This window comes from Anolis carolinensis, chromosome 3 (assembly GCF_035594765.1).
Source record: "Anolis carolinensis isolate JA03-04 chromosome 3, rAnoCar3.1.pri, whole genome shotgun sequence".
Classification (NCBI taxonomy): domain Eukaryota; kingdom Metazoa; phylum Chordata; class Lepidosauria; order Squamata; family Dactyloidae; genus Anolis; species Anolis carolinensis.
Window position 1 is genome coordinate 63,046,225 of NC_085843.1, and position 25,811 is coordinate 63,072,035.

General features: G+C 41.3%; 1 protein-coding gene across 3 annotated transcripts in view; it reads left to right on the plus strand.

Moving 5' to 3' along the window:
* Positions 1-25,811, plus strand: part of robo1 (roundabout guidance receptor 1) — a 922,568-nt gene that overhangs the window by 855,924 nt on the left and 40,833 nt on the right. For 2 of the 3 annotated variants that reach the window (XM_062974986.1, XM_062974988.1), the window contains 3 exons: positions 2,458-2,655; positions 5,644-5,670; positions 7,652-7,694. In XM_062974986.1, coding sequence (XP_062831056.1) covers positions 2,458-2,655; positions 5,644-5,670; positions 7,652-7,694 — 268 coding nt within the window. The remainder of the gene's footprint in view (positions 1-2,457; positions 2,656-5,643; positions 5,671-7,651; positions 7,695-25,811) is intronic. The other variant, XM_062974987.1, reaches the window with a different exon arrangement.

Consider the following 25,811-nt stretch of genomic DNA (forward strand, 5'->3'; position numbering starts at 1 on the left):
CTCCACACACACACACACACTTATTGGTAGGCTGCCTTCTTTTCATTATTATCATTTTATGTATATCTAATTAAAATTGTCTTTAGAAATTCTTCACATTTTAAAAACTGTTTAGAGGATTTGGAGGGAAAGATCACAAGTGTGAGCTACTGCTCATCGTGCACATTATTGTCACAAGGGCCAGTCAATGTGCATTGTGCATAGTCCTTTCGACTAGAAACAGTCCAGACTGCTTTGTTGTGAGGCTGTTCTAGGGGAGATGATTGTGTGTTTGCCAAAAATGTAAGTGCCTTTTCACAGCAGGGGCACTTCTCTATTATGAACATGTGGGTGCACTTAACAGATGACAGCAGATGAAGCTTTAAATAACTGATTCCTTGTTTTTTGTTTTTCCTCGTAACTCTTCCAGCAATATACAATGGGGGCTTTTTGAGGCATCTCTGTTTTTCCTCTGAACAGGAAGTTAACATTTTGTATAAACAGTAACCTGTGTGAATTTATGCAGTTATGAGACATTTCATTCAAGTAATTATACATGCTTAAGTGTATTATTCATGCCACAGACATCCCAAGTGTAATGAATACAAGCAACTCTCCTTGAACTTTTATTGCTTTAACAGCTCCTATTATGAAATGTGATTTGTGAACTAATTAACATGCCTTTCATAATTATCTGCTAGCAATTGCAAGTATCTGTACTCCCTAATGCTCTTTTGTGTTTAAAGCTGCATCTCATGCAGTGGACTGAACAGAAGCCCAGTGATGCTCTTGCAAGGGACACTGTTTCCTCTGTGATCCCCTAGGTGGCTGCAGAAGTACAATTGCGGCCTTTTGTGAAGCTCCTACATTCATTCGTTCTCTATTGTGAATACAGTCTGATTCAATGAATGCATAATATTGGTTGCATTCTAATAGTTTAGGTTTTCCAAGTAATGTATTTCAATCTTTGTACATGTGCACATAATTTCTTTATGTAGCCTAGTGTGTTTACAAATACACCTGCATTTGTGCTACTATTGTTGCATTTAAATTGCTGTTATACCATGGGCTAATGTGTTGCTCACTTGCTAAATCATCATACGCTTCCCAGTTGGTTGTTAACAAAGAAGAGATAGCAGCTGAAGTGAACAAAACTGTATATGGATTTAATGCAGACTTGCATCTTCATAGTGTTCACCACAAATCTTTATGTAGACTGTATGCTCATAAATATTTAAATGTACAATGAGGCTTATCTGTAAAACCAAGCAGGCTTGACTTTTTGATACTTGTGTCCATAGAAGGGTGTATAGAGGCTATGCTTCTATATTAAAGCATATGCAAATACCTGAAGTGAATGGCTAAATGGTTGCCTCATACTAATTAGCTTACAAATAATATCCCATAATAGGAGCCATTAGAACCGTGAAGGTTCAAGCAGAGTGCTAAATGTGCTCTATGTACATGAGGCATTGGCTACATGTGTTATATAAGTAATTATACAAGGGAATGTGTATTTGTTTTATAAAACTGCATTCCTTGAAATTCTAAATTGTGCTAGTTATTTCCTGTGACATGTCGGTGGGAGATATTCATGCACAGTAGGGAAATATATTGTTTCAATACAATATTCTTGAAAATATCAAGCAAGATAACATTTCAAAATACAGTTGGCTTGTGTTGATAATGGAGAAATATGCTGTTCATGATAGGGCTATATTTCTAATGTTTGATACTATAAAATCTGTTGCAAGAGAAATAGAATAGTATCATTCTCCCCATTTCAGTATTCCATTAACTGCTTTCAGAAGCCTACATCAATTGTTTGATCCTGTTGGCATTTTTCTTAAAGTCTGAATCAAATAGATCTGATCATGTACATGTAGCTATGGAAATTATTATTTTAAAATACAGACAATACCAAGAATGTCTGTTAATAGAAAATAAAAATTCTAGCCAGCAGAAAAAATGACTTATTGCTCCCAAAATTGGCATCCAGCCTTGACCTTATAGAATACAAAGCAATGGAAGTCTAGAAAGGAGAATTTGGCATATGAAGAGAAGAACAGACATGCTGTTAACAATTTATTTGTTTGAAAATATCCTGAAGCCGCAGGATTCATTGTTGACTGCTTGAAATGGTACACATTGTCATTTTTCATACTAGTGAAAAGGGACAGAGTGAGGGACCTACTGGGCCAGAGGCTCAGTTCTTATGAGGGAATGCCAAACAGCATGAGGAAAGCAGCTATGGGATATGGAATATAATCAGTTCCCATTTTTTTAGAAGTTGTTACCTTTTTGCCAGCTTAGCCTTTGTCTCTTATGTAATATTCACTGAGTGAGAACAATTACAGATATTGACCATTTTCCAAACCAAACATACTTTTATAAGTGACATACTTTTACCTGAGGCATTTACAGAAATCAAGTCCTATGAGATCAGTAACACGTGTAACATTGGCTATCTTCTTTCAGATTCTCATGGAAATCCAGTGTCAACAGAAGATCAAGTCAGTTTAGCCCAGCAGATTTCAGATGTTGTGAAACAACCAGCATTCATTGCTGGAATTGGTGTTGCCTGTTGGATTATCCTCTTGGTTTTCAGCATTTGGTTATACCGCCATCGAAAGAAGCGGAATGGACTTGCTAGTACTTATGCTGGTATCAGAAAAGGTATTTTATTATGACCTTTAAGAAATCTAATTCATTTTGCACTTCTCACTGGGACATTGAGATAGGTAAATGAAAGTAAAATTAGACTCATCCTAAATTAATACATTCATCGAATTAGAATTCATACCCATTCTACAACAGTAAATAAATACCTATAGCTCTTTACTGACTTTAAAAAAAAAACTAAACTAGAATAGTCTTATAAAATTCCGCGTCTTGATAAACTAAAGAATAGACTCCCATTACTTGCAGCATCTGGTGCCCAGTAAATCAGGATTGGAGGACTCTTGTGATGCTTATTCATTCATTTCCTGCACTATTGGATATGTAGTGATCACAAATAAGAATCAGTTATGAATGTCTAACTTGGGGTTATGCAGTTTGAACTGTGATTTTGAATTTCACACATTGCCTACAGCATATTAATGCATTTAAAGTAACGAGGGCCAACACCGTCCCTTTAAAAACATACGAAGTATAATGTTTATTTTATTTTTATTTGTGTGAAATTAGAAACAAACTGATGGCTGGTTCTTGAGGTTAGTCATCTTTGGCAATTAAAAAACCTGCCAGTATTGTTAATAATGTGTCCAACAATTGTTACTCATAAAAATATTAAATAATATGTTCCTTTTTTCGAATGATATTTCTATGATTTCTCGTTCAAAATTTAAGTTTGGTAATTAAATGACATGATGTAATTGATAGAATTCAGATGAATTTTTAATTCTGTTTGGACACTACACAATATAGGTGTTTCCTAGGATACTAAACCCTTTACACAATAACTTCCAAGATAATAAAGAAGTGATAAAACTAGTGGTAAAATTATTGTTCAGTAATATTTCATTAAGGCCCAATAAAACTGAAACAGAAAACAACTTGTATTGGTTACAATTCTTCTGAGAATGTTAAGTGACATCTTTTTTATGCTATTTTAACTCATTCTTCTTTAGATTTACTAATTGCATGGTGCCATGCAAACTTGTGTACAATGTCATGTTAGACTAATACTGTTCCTTCAATATGTGCAGATCTACATCCACAGCATGCAATTTCTAAAATTCTGATGCATTATTATTGTATTATGTTTACAGTCTTGTGTGTCTTAAAACTTCTGCATATGTCTCCACAATTTTCCATTACATATATATTTTTTTAAAATTAATAAATTTCCACTGCAATAGTGTTGAATAACACATTTCAAGGGAAAATTACCTTCAAGGAAATGCAAATCATAAGATAATCTGTCAATATTCAGAGCATCAAATAAGACATGCCTATGGCTGAGCATCCATGAAATGCATTAATTTATTTTTTTCTCCCTTTGTGAGCATCTAGCTTGAGGCTTTGACAACTGTTACAATATTTTTGTATTCATACTTGCCTATATTAGTGTCTGTGGCCATATTAAACATTTTAGTAATATAAACTTTGATAATTAAGTTGAAATTTATGATTTATTGGCATTCATGTAGATTGGCTTTTCTTATTTTGTTACACACAAAATTTATATTTTGTATTTCGTTTACAAAGACATCTTCTGTCTTCATCTATCCTTGTTGCCATTTAACATGGATATTATTCAGTCTTTTATAAGTAATGCTTATTTTAAATGAACTATTTTGTGTTTTTGTGGAAAAGCATTACTACATGGCTTAGTATATTTCTTTGACTGTGAAATGGGCCAACAATACAATAGGTTTTCTGACATTTAAAAAGCACTGCTATATCTGAAATACAGTGCTAGCTTGAATTGTTTAGAGATTTTCATTTTTGTTCAGTACCAATAATTTCTTGAAATAAAGTGGATTGATAAGAACAGAGGCACATATGCGGCATGTGCTAAATTAGGTTTTTCTGGCCCTTGGAGATTTAAGGGCCCTATTCCTAATACAAAAAAAAATCAGATCTATATGCCGCATTAAAAAGAAAAAAGAAAAGCTGCTGGTACATCTATATCTTAGCTATTCCATCATCCCTTTGTGGCTTGTGTACTAACCTAAATTTCAAGGCCAAAACCCATTTGGAAACTATTGTGTAGCTTTTCTCGTTCATTTTCTCAGAATTAAGAAGCTTTTCATGCTTTCCTTCTTCCCATTAGCAATACAGAAAATATATTCTATTGTTCAAAAGAAGAGGAAGTGTGTGCTGGAAAAATGGAATAGATGTTACACTGGAGGTCTGCTGTTTGATTAGATGCCTTATTGATTCAGTTAAGATCTATAGGGGTTGCAAGAGTAAAGGTTTTCTCAGAAAGAATTATTCTATTCTCAGCAATTTCTCTTAAAATTCTTAGGCTTTTGAATCCAGAGAGACTACTGGTTGAGTTGTTCATTGAAAATAGCAAAAACAGCTCAAAAAACTGTAATATAAAAATTAATCATTGTGTATGTATCCTGTTTCTTATAAGAAAATTTATACTAAAATAACAGTGATTTGCTGTTACAGTAAAGTGCAAGGCACTTTAGAGATCAGGTTAAATAAAACTGGTCTATTTTATAGGTTTTCATTACTCCTATGAATATCTGATTCTTTGCTAAATAAAGTGTGAGTATTGATCTTTTCTATCAAGCATGTGTTTGATGCAGTGAAGATAACAGTCAAGCAAAATCCTGACAATAGTCAGAATATTAACCACCCATCCTGTGCCCAAACAAAACTGATGATTAAATATCATAAGGTTTTTGTGTACATGGATTTGCAGCAAAACAACACACTAAAACAAAGGTCATCCAGAGGCTAAACTACTTTCTATTTCTCTCAAGAGTCTACTATAGCAGAATGTCATTCTTCTTCAGAAAGGATATCTGTGGAGATAAGCTGTCTTTTAAAATCAGAAGTTTTGTTTTATTCACATATTGGTATATCTGGACATATTTACCCTTGCTTTATGTCCTATTTCTGCTTTGATTTATACTAATGTGGTATGGCCTGTCTTTCTTCTTCAGCTTAATAACCAGTTTTTATTGTGTTTTGATTTTTCAGTCCCGTCTTTTACCTTCACACCAACAGGTATATATTTGCACTTTTCCCTTGACGGTTTGGCATGTGCCTGTATGATACTGTGTCACCTCTTCTTTTTCATCTTCTTTTATAGAACTAGCACTCTAGGAATAGGAAAACATGTAACAACAAAGTAACCCTGGTATTAAAGCTAACCTAATATTCTGGCTGCGTGTCAGCAATGCAGCCGCTCTGAGTCCCCTTCGGGGTGAGAAGAGCGGGATATAAATGTAGTAAATAAATAAATAAAATGGGCTTTACTCTACCCACGTTTGCTGCACTGATCCTGAAATCTGTAACCAAAATGTTGGTCAAACTACTTTTGTTTATCCCATTACAAAATAGCAAGTACCAAATAGTCATGCAAAACTTCTCTATAACAATTGCTTGTCACAAACGTGACATTTCTTAGTAGACAGAAGGAACTGGGATATCCATCTCCGAGTATTCCTTGTATAAGAAAAATCTATGAAATTCATAGGCTCACCTTAAGTCAACAATTGACTTGAAGGCTCAATGTTAAAAGAAGCAATCGTAACAACTACAGTAGAGTCTCACTTATCCAACATAAATGGGCTGGCAGAATGTTGGATAGCGAATATGTTGGATAATAAGGAGGCACTAAGGAAAAGCCTATTAAACATCAAATTGGGTTATGATTTTACAAATGAAGCACCCAAACATCATGTTAGACAACAAATTTGGCAGAAAAAGTAGTTCAATACGCAGTAATGCTATGTAGTAATTACTGTATTTATGAATTTAGCACCAAAATATCACGATATATTGAAACCATTGACTACAAAAATGCGTTGGATAATCCAGAACGTTGGATAAGCGAGTGTTGGATAAGTGAGACTCTACTGTATATAGATATTGCTTAAAATAATGTACCAGTATCATCATTAATATGATATTATGATGAATCTAATTTAAATGTTACTACTAATGGTAGATTAATTCTTTTCAGTTTTTGAAAATACCCCTTATTTGTGAATAGTAACATTAATTGTTAAAACTGGTTTCCATCTCGTTTCTCATAGACTCCCATCCATTTTCAGATCCCATGTTTTCAGCTTCTAAGTTCTGTAGAGAAAATAAACATGTCTAAATTTAAGCCTGTGATTAGTGTTCTCTCTATATATAGGTTCACAAATTAAATTTATATATGTTTCTTAATGTCAGATTTCTGATAGAAGACACATCTTTAGAACCGTAAAGACAAAGAATATGAAAATTAGTACTGGTGCAGTAAGTAATAGCTGCACAACAAACAGCAACAAGATTTGACAAGGAGTAGTTTGAAATTCTGACTGTATTTAAAATTAAAAACTTCTTTTCCATAATTCAGAATCCAAGTTGTTTAGTTCCACTGAATTTAAATGTTAACAGGCCCTCTTCTTTAGCAACACTCTCAGCAAAAAGCCCTCATACCATTGGCTGCAACATTTTAATCCTGTTATTGTAATCACTGCAAGCAGTTATCTCTGCCTTGCAGATCCCCACTTTGGATTCTTCTAAGGAGCAGAATTTGGCTGCCTTTTAAAACACATTCCTAGTTTGGGAAATGCATAGCTCTGGAATCCATCGTCATTTGCACAGAAGCTAGTTTTTCTTAACCCGTTGCTTAACCTGGGCATAAAAACTAAAGTAAAGCAAGTTCATTTGGAATGGTGTCAGTTTAAAAATACATTTATGGGCATATTTCTCTCTGAACTACTTCCCTATGTATACATACATTTTTTAAAAATTTGAAATGTTCATCCCTTAGAGTTTACAGTCTGTTTTGTAAACTACAAGATACATGCCAAATAATACTTCTTATGAGAAAATTTCTTGTTTTAAAAGAAACAGCAAAACTTATAACACAAGTATGTATCAGACACTGATACCTACTCAAGTTCCACACTCATGATATTTGGATTAAATTGGAACAGTAACTTGGTGCCAAAACAATTAACCATTATGCTATTTTTATTTTCCATTTTAGTAACGTATCAAAGAGGAGGAGAAGCTATAAGCAGCGGAGGCAGGTAATAATGTGTTTTCTGCTGCTTTTCTACACACAATGCAATAAAATGAACTGCAGCACTTCCAACTTAGCTCCTTAGGCTTTGGGCAAAAATGCATCTCAGGATTACGAACAGTAGAGGGAGCACTTTAACTTCAGAATACACATTCTGCTGATATAGGGGTTTATTAAAAGGCATTAGAGAAGCTATACTGTGGCATAGAAAGATATTCTGAAAACACAATAAGAAAAAAAAATCTTTAAACAGAAAAGACTCTATCACAGCATATGTCTGTTAGGCACTTTAAAAATCCAAAGCAGATAACACATAAGAAGCCTTGGCTTGCTTGAAACTAAAAACAAATGGGGCTGTGTTGCTCTGAGAAATTATGATATTGCTGAATCTTATGTTAACTGACCTATGGGGAAAGCAGTTTTTCCCTTTTCACACAAATGCTCGCTTTTATGGAAGACCACTTTATAACTAAGGTCAGTTGGAGAGATAGCATGGATATAACTAACTATTATATTTTGAATTAGTTCAGTGGCATCCATCCTAACTATTGGTATCCCTTAGATATAATGGGATACCTAGCTATGCTTGTTTTACCTAGCTATGCTGTCTTTAGAGTGAAATGGGAAACACCAAGGATCAAGCTGACGAACCCAAAGGGTGCTCACCAATCTTGGAAAGAAGTCACGAGTGGAGTGCCGCAGGGTTCCGTCCTGGGCCCGGTTCTGTTCAACATCTTTATTAATGACTTAGACGAAGCGTTAGAAGGCACGATCATCACGTTTGCAGACCACACCAAACTGGGAGGGATAGCCAACACTCCAGAAGAAAGGAGCAGAATTCAAAACGATCTTGACAGACTAGAGAGATGGGCCGAAACTAACAATATGAAGTTCAACAGGGACAAATGCAAGATACTTCACTTCGGCAGAAAAAATGGAATGCAAATATACAGAATGGGGGACGATGCCTGGCTAGACAGCAGTACATGTGAAAAAGATCTTGGAGTCCTTGTGGACAACAAGTTAAACATGAGCCAGCAATGTGATGCGGCTGCTAAGAAAGCCAACGGGATTCTGGCCTGCATCAATAGGTGTATAGCGTCTAGATCCAGGGAAGTCCTGCTCCCCCTCTATTCTGCCTTGGTCAGACCACATCTGGAATACTGTGTCCAATTCTGGGCACCACAGTTGAAGGGAGATGTTGACAAGCTGGAAAGCGTCCAGAGGAAGGCAACTAAAATGATCAAAGGTCTGGAGAACAAGCCCTATGAGGAGCGGCTTAAAGAACTGGGCATGTTTAGCCTGCAGAAGAGAAGGCTGAGAGGAGACATGATAGCCATGTACAAATATGTGAGGGGAAGTCATAGGGAGGAGGGAGCAAGCTTGTTTTCTGCTGCCCTGCAGACTAGGACACGGAACAATGGCTTCAAACTGCAGGAAAGGAGATTCCACCTGAACATTAGGAAGAACTTCCTCACAGTGAGGGCTGTTCGGCAGTGGAACTCTCTTCCCCGGACTGTGGTGGAGGCTCCTTCTTTGGAGGTTTTTAAACAGAGGCTGGATGGCCATCTGTCGGGGGTGCTTTGAATGTGATTTCCTGCTTCTTGGTAGGGGGTTGGACTGGATGGCCCATGAGGTCTCTTCCAACTCTACTATTCTATGATTCTATGATTCTATGACATACTACACACAGGGTATGACCTAAAGCCAGTATAAGCGCTATAGAGGAAAACAACATGCTAGCAGAATTACATTGTTTTTCTAGGTTTTTCTAGTGTGGGGCATTAGTATGTTTGTTCTTGTGACACACTAATGCTAGTACAAATGTACAGTCGGGCATGCAACTGTATATACAACTAGATGCACAATTAGTTGTGTTTTAATTCCATACTCATATACATACTGCTGAACTAGTGTTATATTGTACATGAGTAAAGTCTATTGATGTGCCACTCCAGGTGAATAGCAATGTCAGTGGATCAAAAGCAAGATATTCCAGAGGAAATGCCCCATACATACATCTGCAAACAAAGTTACCAGTAGGTAGATGGACCAATAGGTAGAGGGGACCAAATTAGTGTCATAGCGACATAAAGCATAGTGTTTTCTTTATAGCTGTAGTTTTTGATCAATTTTGGTGGTGTTTAAGTATTGATTGTTTACCAGACCTTAAGGTCCTTTGCATTATAGAAAGCACATTTATTTCACATATATAGCTAGTCTTTTTCTTTGTAGCTTCCAAAGTTATCTGTACCTCTGATTTCAAAGAATGTAAACTCAGTTGAATATAGGGTGCATGTGTGTTGGGGGAGGGGAGGTTGAACCTAAAGACTTCTAAGACATGCCAAATGGTGCCTTGGTAATGTTTAAGATCACCCCCCCCCCCCATGTTACAGGGTTATTTAAAAACACAGGCAATTTCAAAAATAATTACTTCACTCAGTAAGAAGGAAATGTTATTAATAGCATGGAATAGTTCATAATGAAAGGGGTGATTTGGGAATAACCCCAATCATTTACAATACCCGAGTTTGCCAAGCCGCTATGAGACCACTCCAGAGACCAAAATGGTTGAGGACAAAACACCTTTAATGTAGCTACAGACAGACGATGACCACACGTAGTAGTGGGGCCAGCAAAAATCGTCTGCCCTCAATGTTTTCTTCAGGGCATATTTATAAGGCACTTGTTTATGACATTTCTAGTTCCTCTTTCTGGACTGGGTTTACTGGAAATCCCCCAGTTCAGTTTGTGGTTAGCTAGTGCATCCTGAGTTGTCAACAAGTCCAGGATGTTAGCTTAACCACAAACTGTGAAACATTTCAACAGGTGCAGCAAAAAGTACATTTATTGCATATATTTTCTCAGAATCGGCATAACCGCAAGCGTAACTGAAACTGCTTCTGGCTAAACATAGAACACAGGCCATCTGTCACAAGACAGCAAGTTGCAGAGTTTTATCTTTACTGATTCTCTTACTTCCAAGCAGACAGGCAATTCAAAATGGATTCACTTTGGTTCATTGATCCCTTCATTCCCTCCTTTTTTTCTTGTAACCAAGAAAGACATTTTCTTGGTTGCACAAGCCACTCCACACGTCCAATTATAGTGGGGTGGTTTCTTGCTCTATGGTGTTCAACTGCATGTACATGACATGCTGAATTTCCCTGTGCTGAGTGAAAGTAGCAGTGATCAGTTTCGCCATCATGTTTCTCAAGCACAACATAATGCAGGGCAAAAAGAGCAAAGCTAGAAGTATAATTAGCAGGATTATAAACAGTGTTTTCATGAGGTCTCGTAGCCAACCGAGATTCGGCAACCAATTAAAAAGCCAATCAAACCAGCCGGTTCCCTTAGGAGTATAAGTAGCCCTTATAGTGGAGACAACGTTATTGATTTTGGCCACATCAGATTCAATAAGTCCAGACTCATTAACATAATGGCAGCAGGTTACATTTAACCATATACATAAACCACCTTCCGCCGCTAGGAGGTAATCTAGAGCAATCTTGTGTTGCATGAGAACCCCCGCCAATGAATCAATTTCAGTTTGGAGTGCTTTCATGCCAATAACAGTCTGATTAGCCAAAATTTCCAACTGTGCTGAAAGTCTCCGCAGTTGTTTAACATTTAGGGCAACTCCCAGAGAAGGGAACAGGATTGATGCAAATCTCTCTCCCTCTGAAAGATAAGTATTTTCAGGATCATAGCCACGTTTTTCATCATATGATCTTTTAGGCCTGTTCCACCGGTCAGTTGCTTCCAATGCCTGCAGGGGCTGCTCTCGCGGGTGTATGTCAATATTAGTGGGAACTAGGGTACCAATGGTGCAGGTACCAACCCATAGTGGGGGCAAGACTTTACCTCCCCACTTTCCACATATCCAGAAATACCCCGGAGGCAATCCTCCCATGGCATGTTTATCAAGCAGAATACCGGGCCTTGGCCTACCAGGAATTTGGTATTCCATTGGGAAGTTTCCTCACGTCCGGACCAAATCTTGTCGTGGTGGGGGTGCAGCTTTCACCACTGGTGGTCGTGGTGAAGGCGCAGCTCCTGCCACCGGTTGTCATGGTTGAGGCGCAGCTCCCGCCTCAGGTGGCTAAGTTGCTGCTCGAGGCAGCTCCGACCCGGGCTTAACCACATATATTTTTGGGGGCGTATTAGCTTTCCCATTACGGGCCGGACGAGAGGGTGGTTTCTTGTCATCACCCTCTGGTGAGGCCGCTTGCCTTCTCAATCTCTGCGAGTGACCATCCCGTTGTGGCTGTGGCTGTTCAACTCCAAAATGTATGTTGTCATAATATACAGGGAGAGTGAGATTACAACGGGGGTAATCTCCTACTTCTATTAGATTGGCTTGGGGGAAGTTCTTATGATCAATTTCTGTGATCCCATCTTTTGATCGTGTCAGACAGGCTGATGCGGCTGGTGCAGAATCATCAAGGGCCAATAAAAATTGAGCCGAATCAGTCAACCCCTCTTCATTTTCATATGTCCAAGGGGTAAACAATTTCCATCCAGATACATCCAGCAGTGGTCCTGCTTTCATGACCCAACCCTCATATTGAGAATGAGGGCTATGGGCACAAATCCAGCAGTCTTTTACTTCTGCTTCTTTGACTATATCTTTAATTAATCTGTGGAACATGTTCTTGTCCCAACCCATCTGAGTCTGCACCAATGGCATCATTATCAACATCAATAAGTATAATTGTGTCCTCATGTTTACACTGGGGTTTGTCCTCAATATCACAAAATTTCAACCAACAAAAAAAACAGAATACAACCCACACAGGAACCCCCAATTCCCCACACCCAAAACCAAGTGTCCATTCGGTCTTTTGGGACACTCTCGGAAGTGTACCCTCCTTCCTTCTTCAAGGCGGTTCTTGGTAACCTGACCTCTGGGGCTAGCTCTAGGTAGCTTCGGACCCCTCCTCTTCAGGGCAGCTCTTGGTAGCTTGACCCTTAGGGCGTGTGAGTGTGAATTTGAGTGGATTGTCCTTGTGTAGGTTTACCTTCCAGAAATCAGGATCTTTGGTGGTATAGTCCTTCTTGATGCGAGTGTAATGTACCCACGGCTTTATGCCCTTCAACTTCACAGCAGTAGGAGTTGTAAGCAACACCTCCAGTGGTCCCTTCCACCTTGGGCCGAGGGGATCGCACTTCCAATCTTTTAGCCAAACAAGATCTCCTGGTGAGAAAGAATGTAACGCAGTAACGGGAAAGGGGTAACGCAGCATGCCAGTATATTTATACAGTTTGTTTAACACCATACCCAAAGCTTGGACCTCTTTTATCAGTTCTTGTTTTCCTAATTCATGTATATCTCCTTGCAGAGGTCTAATTTTCAGAGGGGGTCTTCCATACAACAATTCATAAGGTGACAAACCCAAAACCCTGGTGGGGGTGCATCTGACCTTTAATAATGCCATTGGCAGTATCTGGACCCATGACATCCCTGTCTCCTGACACATCTTTGAGATTGTTCCTTTCAAAGTCCTATTCATTCTTTCTACTTTCCCCGAAGATTGGGGCCGGTAAGCACAATGCAATTTCCAAATGGTTCCTAACAACTGGGCTAGGCACCCTAGGACCTGGTGAACAAAGGCCGGGCCGTTGTCACTTCCAATGTGTAAAGGTATTCCGTACCTAGGGATTATATCCCTCATCAAGGCACGGCTGACCTCTACAGCCTTCTCAGAGGTGGTAGGATATGCTTCCACCCACCCTGAGAATGTGCATACCATTACCAACATGTAATGAAATCTTTGGACTTTTGGCATTTCAGTGAAATCAACCACTAGAGACTCAAAAGGTGTCGTTCCCAAGTACTGAACTCCAGGCGGGAGCAGCGGCCCCATCCTGGGATTGTTCTTAGCACAAATTTCACATCTTAGAGCAGCAGATCTGGCCAAGGCATGCAAGCCGTCCACCCAGATTTGCCGTTCCAAGAGTGAAGCCATTCCTGTTGCACCTAAATGGGTTTGTCTATGAACCTCCTTTACCAATTCCCATCCCAAAGCTTTTGGGACAAAGATTTTTCTATTGGGTAATATGAGAATGTTACCCTTCCACTTAGCCCCTTCTGCTAGGGCCCATTCCTTCTCTTGTGCAGAGTAAGTCATGGACTCTACTGTGGGTGTAACGTCCAACTGCAAAACTGATTCTTCCGATGTGCTTTCATCTGCTGCTTTCCTAGCTTGTTGGTCTGCCAGGCGATTTCCCTGTGTTACCTGATCCTCACCATACTGATGTCCTTTGCAATGCATGACTGCTATCTCTTTTGGTTCCCATACTGCATCTAAAAGTTGCAAAATTTCTGTTGCATTTTTGATCTGCTGTCCTGCAGAGGTCAGCAGTCCCCTTTCCTTATAAATGGCACCGTGGGCATGCAAAGTGGTGAAGGCATATTTTGAGTCAGTATAAATATTGACTCGCCTTCCTTTAGCCAATTGGAGGGCCCTCGTCAGAGCAATCAATTCGGCCCGTTGTGCGGAAGTCCCTGGGGGCAACCCCTTTGCCTCCAGGGTCTCCCCATTGCTATTCACCACTGCATACCCCACTTTCCTTTCAGAACCAACCACACGACTTGACCCATCTGTGAAAAGCACCCATTCCGGAGTCAGTAGTGGCAGATCTTTGAGATCTGGCCTACTTGAATACACTTCATCCATCACTTCTAAACAATCATGCTGCATCAATTCTCCTTCTTCCACTGGCAACAAGGTAGCTGGGTTCAGAGTGGCACACACTGACAATTTGACCTGTGGATTGTCTACCAACATGCTCTCATACTTAAGCATTCGGCTATTGGTGAGCCAATGGTGTCCCCTATGTTCCATTAAAGTCACTACCGCATGGGGACACTTTAAAATCACAGGCTGCCCTAAGGTCAGCTTGTTTGCTTCTTCCACAAGAACTGCAGCAGCCGCTACAGCTCTCAAGCATGAAGGCCATCCACAGGCCACATTGTCTAATTGCTTAGACAAATAAGCCACTGGCCGGGGCCAATCGCCCACCAGCTGAGTCAACACCCCTACAGCCACTCCTTTCCGTTCTCCTACATACAAGTAGAAAGTTTTGTCCAAATCAGGCAACCCCAATGCTGGGGCAGACATCAAAGCTTTCTTCAATTGCTCAAATGCATCTTGCTGTTCAGTTCCCCACACCAAGGGGTCTCCTGACTTCCCTTTGGTAGCCTCATGGAGGGGTTTGGCATATAGTCCGAAGTTCGGAATCCATATACGACAAAACCCTGCCGCTCCCAGGAACTCTCTGACCTGTTTTCGAGTTTGGGGGGTAGGGATGGAGCAAATGGCTTCTTTGCGTTCCACCTCTAACCTCCGAAGACCTTTAGCCAAGCGAAAACCCAAATACTTCACTTCTTGCTGAACCAGCTGAGCTTTCTTTTTCGAAACCTTGTAACCTTTATCTGCCAAAAACTGCAACAAGGTCTGAGTCCCTTCTAAACATTCTTCTCGACTGTCTGCACAGAGGAGGATATCGTCTACATATTGGAGAATGGTCCATCCTTTATCATTTTTGACCATTGGCAGCAAGTCCTGCGCCAGGGCTTGTCCGAAAATGGTCGGGGAATTACAGAACCCCTGGGGCAATCTTGACCAAACAAGTTGACCCTTGGCCCCTGTCCCAGGATCCTCTTTTTGAAATGCAAAAATCTTCTGGCTCTCCTCGGCCAGTCTGATGCAAAAGAAAGCATCTTTGAGGTCCAGGACAGTAAACCATTGGTGATGAGGTGGAATAAGGCTGAGCAGGGTGTATGGGTTTGGAACTACCGGGTGGAGAGGGACTACTAATTTATTTACAGCTCTCAAATCCTGCACAGGGCGATAGGACCCGTCCGGTTTCCTGATTGGCAACAAGGGTGTGTTCCATGGAGACTGGCAAGGAACCAGTATTCCATATTTTTCCAACTTCTCCAAATAGGCCGCAATTCCGACGATCGCCTCCCGAGGGAGCCGATACTGTCGGATTGCCACCGGGTTGGCGAAGGGCTTTAATTCAATTATAACTGGTGGAACATCCTTTGCCAACCTCGGAGGGTTGTCTTCTGCCCACACCTCTGGGACATTGAATGCTTCCCAGTCAGTTCTTTCTTCCAATACAGAGTACAATCTCCACTCTTCCTCCATAGGCAGTTCCAAAGCCATTTTTAACTGCTGTTCCACTAGTTGTCTATCTTGACCCACCCTAAATCCAGCCAACAATGAACCATCTTCCTCAAAAAGCAAAGCAGCTCTCATTTTGCACAAAAGATCTCTTCCCATTAGAGGCACAGGACATTCAGGCATATAGATGAATCTATGCCTGACCAGATGCCTCCCTAACGAACACTCTCTTTCTGCCAACAAAGGACAAGCTTTTCGTTTTCCTGTAGCTGCTATAATATTTACATCTTCTCCAGTCGGGTGAGACACAGCCGTGTTCACCACAGACCTAGAAGCCCCGGAATCAAGCATAAACTCAACGGATTGATTTCCAACTTTCATATCGACCATTGGCTCCCCTGGTTCAATCCTAACCATTCCATGGCTACCCGGGGATCCGGGAGCCGGTCTGTCCTATTGCTCATATTCATCCTCCTCTCTCACTGACGCCAGCCCATGAACATCTAAAGCAGGGTCAACCAATCCGGCTGCAACCGGAGCCCATCTGGGCTGGCCGGCAGCTCCACGGTTCTGCCTTTTTCCCTTCCAATTTCCATTTCCATTCTGCCCTTTTCTATTCTGTCCTTTCCCAAGATCCACTTTGCAATCAGCTGCCCAATGCCCATGCTTGTGGCACCTTGCACATTCATTCTTTCCCAGTTGCTTGCCCCCTGGTTCTTTCTTTCCTTGGCCTTTCCCTTTCCAGCCTGATCCTCTAGGTCCTTGGGGCTGGCTACCTTGGAACACTGCAGCTATAACCTTGGCCCTGCGGGCCACCGCTGTTTCTTCTTTCTTTGCCTGCACAACCTCCCGAGACAAGTAAACCTGATTTGCAATTTCCAAAATCCTTTCTAAAGTCAAGTGAGCCAAACCAGCATCCTTCTGTAACTTTCTCCGTATGTCAGGGCTACACTGACTAGAGAAAACACTCTTCAACACTATCTTTCCTGCAGCTTGATCCCTCTGATCATCCATATCATAGGGAGAAAACTTCTCAAATGCCTCCCTGAGTCTCTCCAGAAATGCTACCGGACTTTCATTCTTTTCCTGCTCCATCTGGTAAATCTTTTTCAAATTTGGGACCCTCGGAACCCCTCTTCTCAGGGCACGCACAATCAAGTTCTGATACAACCTCAGTGCATCCTTACCAGGACCATCCGCTTCATTCAAATCCCAATGTGGGTCTTCCCTCACTGGGAATACCCTTTCTTGGTACACATCAACAGCATCCCTACTATGTGAGTTTGCATGCTCCTTCACAGCCTCTTGTCTACCCACTTGAGTCAACAATACTCTCTCTTCTGCAGTCAACAGGGCTTCCAACAACTGTTTCAAATCCACCCAACTAGGGTTGTGTGTCTGAATGATTCCCTCAACCAGGTTCGCCATGCCTCTCGGATCTTCTGACCAGGCGGGACGGTTCGTTCGCCAGTTCAAAATATCCGAAGAAGTAAAAGGAACGTGTTGAAATAAAGTCCTAGTCTCAAACCTGGGGCGCCCCTGGTCATCCAAAGACAGTGGGACCAACTGTGGCACCTCCCTTATGGGGCACAATGCTGCCTCATCCTCACTTGATTCACTATAGCAGCGGGCCTGTTCCAATTGTTCCATCTTCTGACGTGCCTCCATTTTTGCCTGCCTCTCCGGTCGTTTTATCTCTTCAGAGGGGTAGAGCGGCTGGGGGCCAGAACTCGCCGCAGGCTGCTCCTGCTTGGGAGCGCTTGCCGCTGCCGGGAGGTCGAGCCCCCCCACCGCGCCTCCCCTTACGTGTGATGTCAGTGGAGTATAGAGGGTAGGTATATACGGGGGAGCCGGCATGGGTTCGTCAGCCGGATTCCCTGAATCTTGATAGGGGGGCGGTTTAGCAATTTGCCTTCCACCTTTCTTTCCCATCGGGGTGCCAATTCCCCTTTGGGGACCCCCTGTGACCATTCCTCTCTTCCTCCCAGACATCACCTCATCAATCACCATGCACTTGCATTCCTTCAGCCAGTCAGGCTGCTTTCGCACAACATCATACCAAGCTGAAATGTATTTGCCCTGATCAGGGTGAACCTCTGCAACAAATCTATAAACACTTAAAGTCAGAGCAGGATCGAGTGAACCTTCAGAAGGCCACTGGGGAGTGAGGGGGAATGAAGGCCATTCTACCTCACACAGCGCACGCAATTTATTTGGCCTCATTCCTTTCTCAAATGTGTACTTAGAAAACTTATCAAAATTATCTAACATGCATTGGAGGGGGGTCATTGACCCTTCTGATCTTTTTGATCCTTTCCCACCCATTGTGGTATGTGGATTCGGCCCTGGCCTGCACCCCCGGAGAATCAACGGCCAGTAACAGGGAACGCAAGGCTTCTTCCACTCTTCCACAGGGTGTGAAAAGACAGATCAATTTCCTAATGGAGTATGCCCCCGGACTGTGGTTGGATCTCCCGTGCACGTCCCGCTACTAGGGTATGCCTCCAAACCTGATTAGATCTCCCTTTCAGGTCTTTTCTAGAGCTCTTTCTCCCTTTGGGTTTCTCTCGTTTTCCCAAGGGCTTCTAACGGGACCCAGAACAATTTCTACAATTTAAAACTCTCCCTCCCCGCAATGCTAAACAACAGCGGTTTAAGAGATATACTTGCCTATCTGGCGTTCTGTCCCGCGGCGGCCGCCTTCCCACAAGCGATGGTTGTCTCCCAACTGGTTGTTTTGGAGGAGAGCTCACCTTCCCTCGCCTCGGGTGTTGCGCAGGGAACCGCTGGTCTTTTACCTCAAGAGGCCGTGCACGTCTCAGCGCGGACCGTACGCGGCACCCCGGAAGGGGAAGTGGACACGCCTTGCTCCCAAGAGCAGCTCGGAGTGGGCTACAACGGAACCTTGGCAAAACACTACAGATCCCAAAAATCCCGGACGAGCCCCCAGAAATGAAAGGGGTGATTTGGGAATAACCCCAATCATTTACAATACCCGAGTTTGCCAAGCCGCTATGAGACCACTCCAGAGACCAAAATGGTTGAGGACAAAACACCTTTAATGTAGCTACAGACAGACGATGACCACACGTAGTAGTGGGGCCAGCAAAAATCGTCTGCCCTCAATGTTTTCTTCAGGGCATATTTATAAGGCACTTGTTTATGACATTTCTAGTTCCTCTTTCTGGACTAGGTTTACTGGAAATCCCCCAGTTCAGTTTGTGGTTAGCTAGTGCATCCTGAGTTGTCAACAAGTCCAGGATGTTAGCTTAACCACAAACTGTGAAACATTTCAACAGGTGCAGCAAAAAGTACATTTATTGCATATATTTTCTCAGAATCGGCATAACCGCAAGCGTAACTGAAACTGCTTCTGGCTAAACATAGAACACAGGCCATCTGTCACAAGACAGCAAGTTGCAGAGTTTTATCTTTACTGATTCTCTTACTTCCAAGCAGACAGGCAATTCAAAATGGATTCACTTTGGTTCATTGATCCCTTCAATAAGACCTTTCTTTTTCTTATAATTTTTCATTTTTCAATTTTATTCAGTTTTATACTTAGAAATTGCACAAAATACATTAGGACACCTTGGTGGTTTAGATTTGGGATTAAATCACTGGAGTTACTTCCTGGGATATGAGTTCTGTGCATCAGGTGGTCACTTTGTCTTTTCAAAGTATACTGTTCCTTGTAGATCTGTAGAGTCACAGTGCCCCACAGTCTTTAAAGATTGAGCCAGTTGCCACAATACAACTGTGATTTGAAAAAAATTTGAAAAAAATGGCCTCCGAATGATCCAGGTTTGCAATAATATTCTGTGTGTTGCCCTCTATGGGCTATTTTAGGCATTTAGGTCTTTCCTTTCAGTAGGAAGTGACTTAGGACCTCATCCATAGACTTTGAGAAGCGTGGGGAACTGTCTGCCTAGAGAAGGGAATTGTACCTTTCAATCCTCAATTGTCCCGTTTCAAGTCTGTCTTCCCATCACACATGTTTTCCTCTTCAGTTTTTCCCCACACAGATTTTTCCCTCCATCTCCATATTCATTTTTTTCTAAAATCAGGAAAATCCTGTAGTGGAAGGAAGGATGAGAAAGAGAGAGAGAGAAAAGGAATAAGAAAAGCAAATGAAGGAAGACAGGGAGGGAGGGAAGGAGAGAGAAAGGAAAGAAAGGGGGCAAGGAAGGAAGACAGGGAGGGAGAAACCAGTGTAATTATAACCCCTTTGCAATGATGCTCTTTTGAAAGCCTGTGCTCCCTTTCATTAGACCAGTATAATTATTAACCACTTTGCCATGATCCCTTCCTGCTAGGCTTTCCTCCCCTCCATTAGACCAGTGTTATGTTAAAAAACTAAGAAGAACACAATTTCGAACCTAGATTACTTTTAAGGAGAAAATGCAGTGACAGCAAAGTGGTGAGGATTGCCCATTGCTCCACATCACTGAAACATGGGCAAATCTGTCAGATCCCATCACGTGTTTTCTGGCGTTAGCAATGGTTCATTAGCCAGGGGCTCCAAACGTGATTACTCACCTGTGTTCAGAGCTCTCTCATTTCAGGACACTTCATATACATTTTGAGGATGTAGGGGCATGGGCAACAGTGGAAATGAACTTACGTCCTTGAATTGTACATGAAGTCATCTATAACGGGGGGAAACCTCAATGTGATGGGGTCCATATATGTTAATTTCCTGGTGGCTTTCTGTTGGCAAATGAAGCCTAAAATAGTGAGGCGAAAGAATGTGGCACAATGTCCCTACACACTTCCTAAGGATCCTTGGAAGACATCATGATCCAAAGCAGATGATTAAAAATGGGAATCCTAAGGATCATACTTTTCCAACTCTTGAGTATAGAATATATTGATTACTACTTACATGTGAGTGCTTATAATATATAATAACTTCATTGCATTATAGTTTCAATTCATAGGCATCTTTTATGTTAATGAACTACAAATGGGAAATCTAGGAAATCTTGTTATTAAAAAGTTGAAGAGATTCCACGTAATCAGGGATTTTCTCAGTGCACATGTATGAACTCTTGTATGGTCATGGTAGCATTTGCTGTCTTTTCCTGAAGTACAAACCCCTGCCCCAAATAGGGAATAAGTTGGAAATCTGGAAGTACTCTTTCAAAAAGTAGTTTTATCATCTGTAGCATTTATTTATTTATTTACAGTATTTATATTCCGCCTTTCTCACCCCTAAGGGGACTCAGGGCGGATTACAATGAACATATATATGGCAAATTTCCAATGCCATCAGACAAACAACATACAGTATAGACACACACAGAGGCATTTAACATCTCCAGCTTCATGATTCCGGCCATAGGGGGAGCTGTTGCTTCCCCATCCACTAGTGACTATACTTCCTCATTCCTTTCCGGCATGTTGCTGGCAATTTTTATGGTGTTGTAAATTAGTTAAATTAGCCTCCCGCATAAAGCGTACCTAAATTCCATACTTGACAGATGCAACTGTCTTTCGGGCTGCATAGGTCAACAGCAAGCCAGGCTATTTAATGGTCGGGGACTTAACCTGACCTGGGCTTCAAACTCATGACCTCTTGGTCAGTAGTGATTTATTTCAACTGGTTACTAGCAAGCTGCACCACAGCCAGACCCTCATTTGTCTCTTCTGAAGAGGTACTGAGGGATTCATTCAGATTCTGGTTAAAGAAGTGCAGAGAGAGAATTAGATAGAGCTACATCTTGGTAGAAATTTCAGAAGAAGACACATTAACTAAATGCTTACAGCCAGAACGGGGACTTTAAAAGAGACAATAAGATAATGGAATTCTCTTACTAAATTCTGGATCCTGTGATAAAAGAGTGGTTTCAGGAAAGTCTAGAGTATCAAGCTCCGTTGCTTCCAGCTTGAAGGCACCTGATAAGGCTTCGCCTGTGATTTCTTCAGTGTTTTGGAAAGATAAATCCTAGGAGGCAGGAAGCTTCTTCCTAAGACTCAGAGATCTTTGTCAAAGATGGAAGCCACAATTAGCCTCCTACTGTAGAATGAATTTAGCTTTCTTCTTTTAGATACTTGATGTACTTTTGAAATAGGGAAAAGCCACTTTAGATTATGTAAGTTTCTGAGATAAAAAAGCCAACAACATGCCTGGATATGCAGACTAGTTTCCTGAGAGACATTTGCAGATTGTTGGATGAACAAAAAGGTGGTAGTGTCTGAGAGTGCATCTACACTGTAGAATTAAAGTAGCTTGACACCACTTTAACTGCCCTGACTCAGTGCTATGGTATAATGGGAGTTGTACATTGAGTCTTCTTTGTCAAATAAAGCTGAAGCCTCACCAAATTAAAAATCCCATATTTTCATAGCATTAAACTATGTCAATTAATGTGGTATTGATCTGCATTAATTATATGGTGCAAATGCAACCTGAGTCACTCAACCTATAAGAATGTTACAGAACACCTGACCTAACAAACACCTACCTGAACTTATTTTCATGTCACTATGGCTATTGCTAAATGCAGGATGGAGAACAGCAAGTAAATCTCCATGCTGAGAAGTGTTCATGCTTATGTGTGGTTGATAACCCTCTAGTACTATTTAACATTGAATATGTATTGTTACTAGGAGTTTAGATTTCTTTGTGGTTGTTAGCTGAATCCTTCTTTGTTCTGGCCCAAATAAGATTCCATTTTTAACCAGCAAACTCGTGTAGGACATATAGGCATAGATGAGTCTCACAAGGATGTTGTGGCAACAAAGATAGTGGTAAAAGTGAAACTAACCACTCACTGGGATGTCTTATTATAACAATTTTAAGTAAACAATGTCATATATTAAATGTAGACCTTAAAGCTGCAGTTTTGAATGAAAGCATCAACAAAATAGGTCAAATTGAATATTTTCATAGAATCATAGAGTTGGAAGAGACCTCATGGGCCATCCAGTCCAACCCCCTGCAAGAAGCAGGAAAATCTCATTCAAAGCACCCCTGACAGATGGCCATCCAGCCTCTGCTTAAAAGCCTCCAAAGAAGGAGCCTCCACCACACTCCGGGGCAGAGAGTTCCACTACTGAACAGCTCTCACAGTGAGGAAGTTCTTCCTGATATTCAGGTGGAATCTCCTTTCCTGTAGTTTGAAGCCATTGTTCCACGTCCTAGTCTGCAGGGCAGCAGAAAACAAGCTTGCTCCCTCCTCCCTATGACTTTCCCTCACATATTTGTACGTGGCTATCATGTCTCCTCTTAGCCTTCTCTTCTGCAGGCTAAACATGCCCGGATCTTTAAGCCGCTCCTCATAGGGCTTGTTCTCCAGACCCTTAATCATTTTAATGACCCTCCTCTGGATGCTTTTCAGCTTGTCCACATCTCCCTTCAACTGCGGTGCCCAGAATTGGACACAGTATTCCAGGTGTGGTCTGACCAAGGCAGAATAGAGGGGTAGCATGACTTCCCTGGATCTAGACACTATATTCCTATTTATGCAGGCCAAAATCCCGTTGGCTTTTTTTAGCAGCCGCATCACATTGTAGGCTCATGTTTCACTTGTTGTCCACAAGGACTCCAAGATCTTTTTCACATGTACTTCTGTTGAGTCAGGTGTCCCCCATTCTGTACCCCCATTTTGTTGAGTTATACTATGTTTTCCTACTGCATTTTTCTTTTTACTGAAGCAGGTGGAGTTCTTTAATTCCTGGGGAATTCAGATCCCCCTCTCCATGTTTTCTTGTTACTTAACCCTGATTTTCTGCTAGCTAAAACAGAAGTTAAAACTTAAAAACACTCCATAGAAAGTGATTTATCCATGGAAAAGTTTGCATAAAATGCTTCAGAAATATCCCATTCTTCCTCTTGTATGTTGTAGTTTGTCAGGTTTTCATGTAATTTACTATTCCAGCAGAGCTTTCTAAGTTGTGTCCATAAAAACCTTCCCTGATTTGATGAATTTAGAAAGGTGCCTTTCCTATTCTTTGACCTTATCCTCTAGTTTGCATTTCTTACAGATGAATTCCAGTTCTCTAAGGAGGAAAATCAGACATGGCATATCTCTTGTAGGTAACCACAGGAGAAGGTTTGCTCTCTCATATGCCATGCCATAGAGTTTATTTTCCCACACAGAAATATATTATAAATAGCTGCTGTCTTCTGCAGTGAATAGTTGATGATAATGTGCATGTAGCTAAAAGTGCACATAGCTAGAAATATAGGACTTACAGGAAGCAATTGCTGGCAAGATTTTTTAAATGTTCTTTGCAGGAAAGGATCTTAAAATACATAGAAAGACACAGTGCAGTAGATACAAATGGGTCAAATTAAGGGTTAGTTTAATTATTGTATTGTTCTGTCACAAATATGTTAATTCGTGTTTACAAAATATAGTGATCACGCTCCTGTCTCATATTTTTTTAAAAATCCTCAATCTCTAAGTTGTAATAAATAAAACAAAGAAAAATAGCAAATAAAAACATAAGTGATATACATCTCAACAATTCTTTTTAAAATACCTTAGAAAATAGAAAAGCATCTTTACATATAACAGATAGTATAGAGTATGATAAATACCCATAAAGAGTTAGTTACAAATCCATGGCAGAATCAATAAAAAATCTCAGCAAAAATTCAGAATGGGGTTTATCCAATAAACCAGGGGTCCCCAAACTTTTTAAACCGGGGGCCAGTTCACTGTCCCTCAGACCGTTGGAGGGCTGGACTATAGTTAAAAAAACCATAAACAAATTCCTATGCATATTGCACATATCTTATGACACTGCTTTTGGCTAATAAGAGGCTCAATGTCTGGTTCCATATTTGTTCCCCCAGGCAGGAAGCAGCCAGGCCTTGAAGCTGCAAGGCTTTTCAATATTAATCAAGGTGATTAATTGCAATATTCTCACTGGCCTGTAACAGAGAAGAGTTCTTTCTCCCACCCTGGACCTATCACAGATATATAAACCTCCCTTGCCTAGTTTCCAACAGACCTCACAGCCTCTGAGGATGTCTGGCATAGATGTGGGCGAACGTCAGGAGAGAATACTTCTGGAACATGCCCATGCAGCCTGGAAAACTCACAGCAACCCAGTGATTCTGGCCATGAAAGCCTTCCACAACTCAGAAGAGAAATGTTTGTGTTGTACACAAGGGATTCCTAGCCTAAGGAACCCTATGAAATATATAGGGTTGTCATAAGTCCATATATGCAGATCTTTTCCCTCAGTGCTGCAAATTAGAACTGCTCAAAAAGGTGCACAGCTGGTTGGGGGATTCTGGGAATGGCAGTCCCAAAAGAAGACTTCCCCAATCAATCCCCAAAGATCTGTCAAGGAATCCCAGGCATCAGAGGGTTTCACAGATATATAAACCTCACTTGCCTAGTTTCCAACAGACCTCACAGCCTCTGAGGATGCCTGGCATAGATGTGGGTGAAATGTCAGGAGAGAATGCTTCTGGAGCATAGCCATACAGCCCGGAAAACTCACAGCAACCCAGTGATTCCACGCATGAAAGCCTTCAAAAACAATGTTTGTCTTTATTACTGAAGCAGCGCGGAGGGAGGAACTTTAGGACCCAGCTCGCCCTTTTCATCTCCTTCCTTCCTCTTCTACCAAATCATGGGCAGGGCAGAGAATTTAGGCGCCCGCTCACCGGTCTCCTGTTTTTCCTCTCCTTCCTTCTCTTCCAAATTGGCAACAGAGACAGCACATCGTCTTCTTCCTCATCCAAAGCAATGTTGAAAGCACTGCTTTGGAAGAAAAGAAGGAAGGAGAGGAAAGTACGCAGCCCAGCCTGCAGCCATGCTACTGCCACCACCACTTTGGAAGAGAGGGAAGGAGAGGAAGAGGAGAAGGACGACACGCAGGCTCCTAACGTCCTTCCCCTGCCTGCTACTTCGGAAGAAGAGGAAGGAAGGAAAGGAAAAGGAGAAGAACACGAGGGGGCTCCTGAAGTCCCTCCCCCGCCTGCCTGCCTGCCCGCTCGCTCGCTCGCTCACTGCCAACAGCCTTCA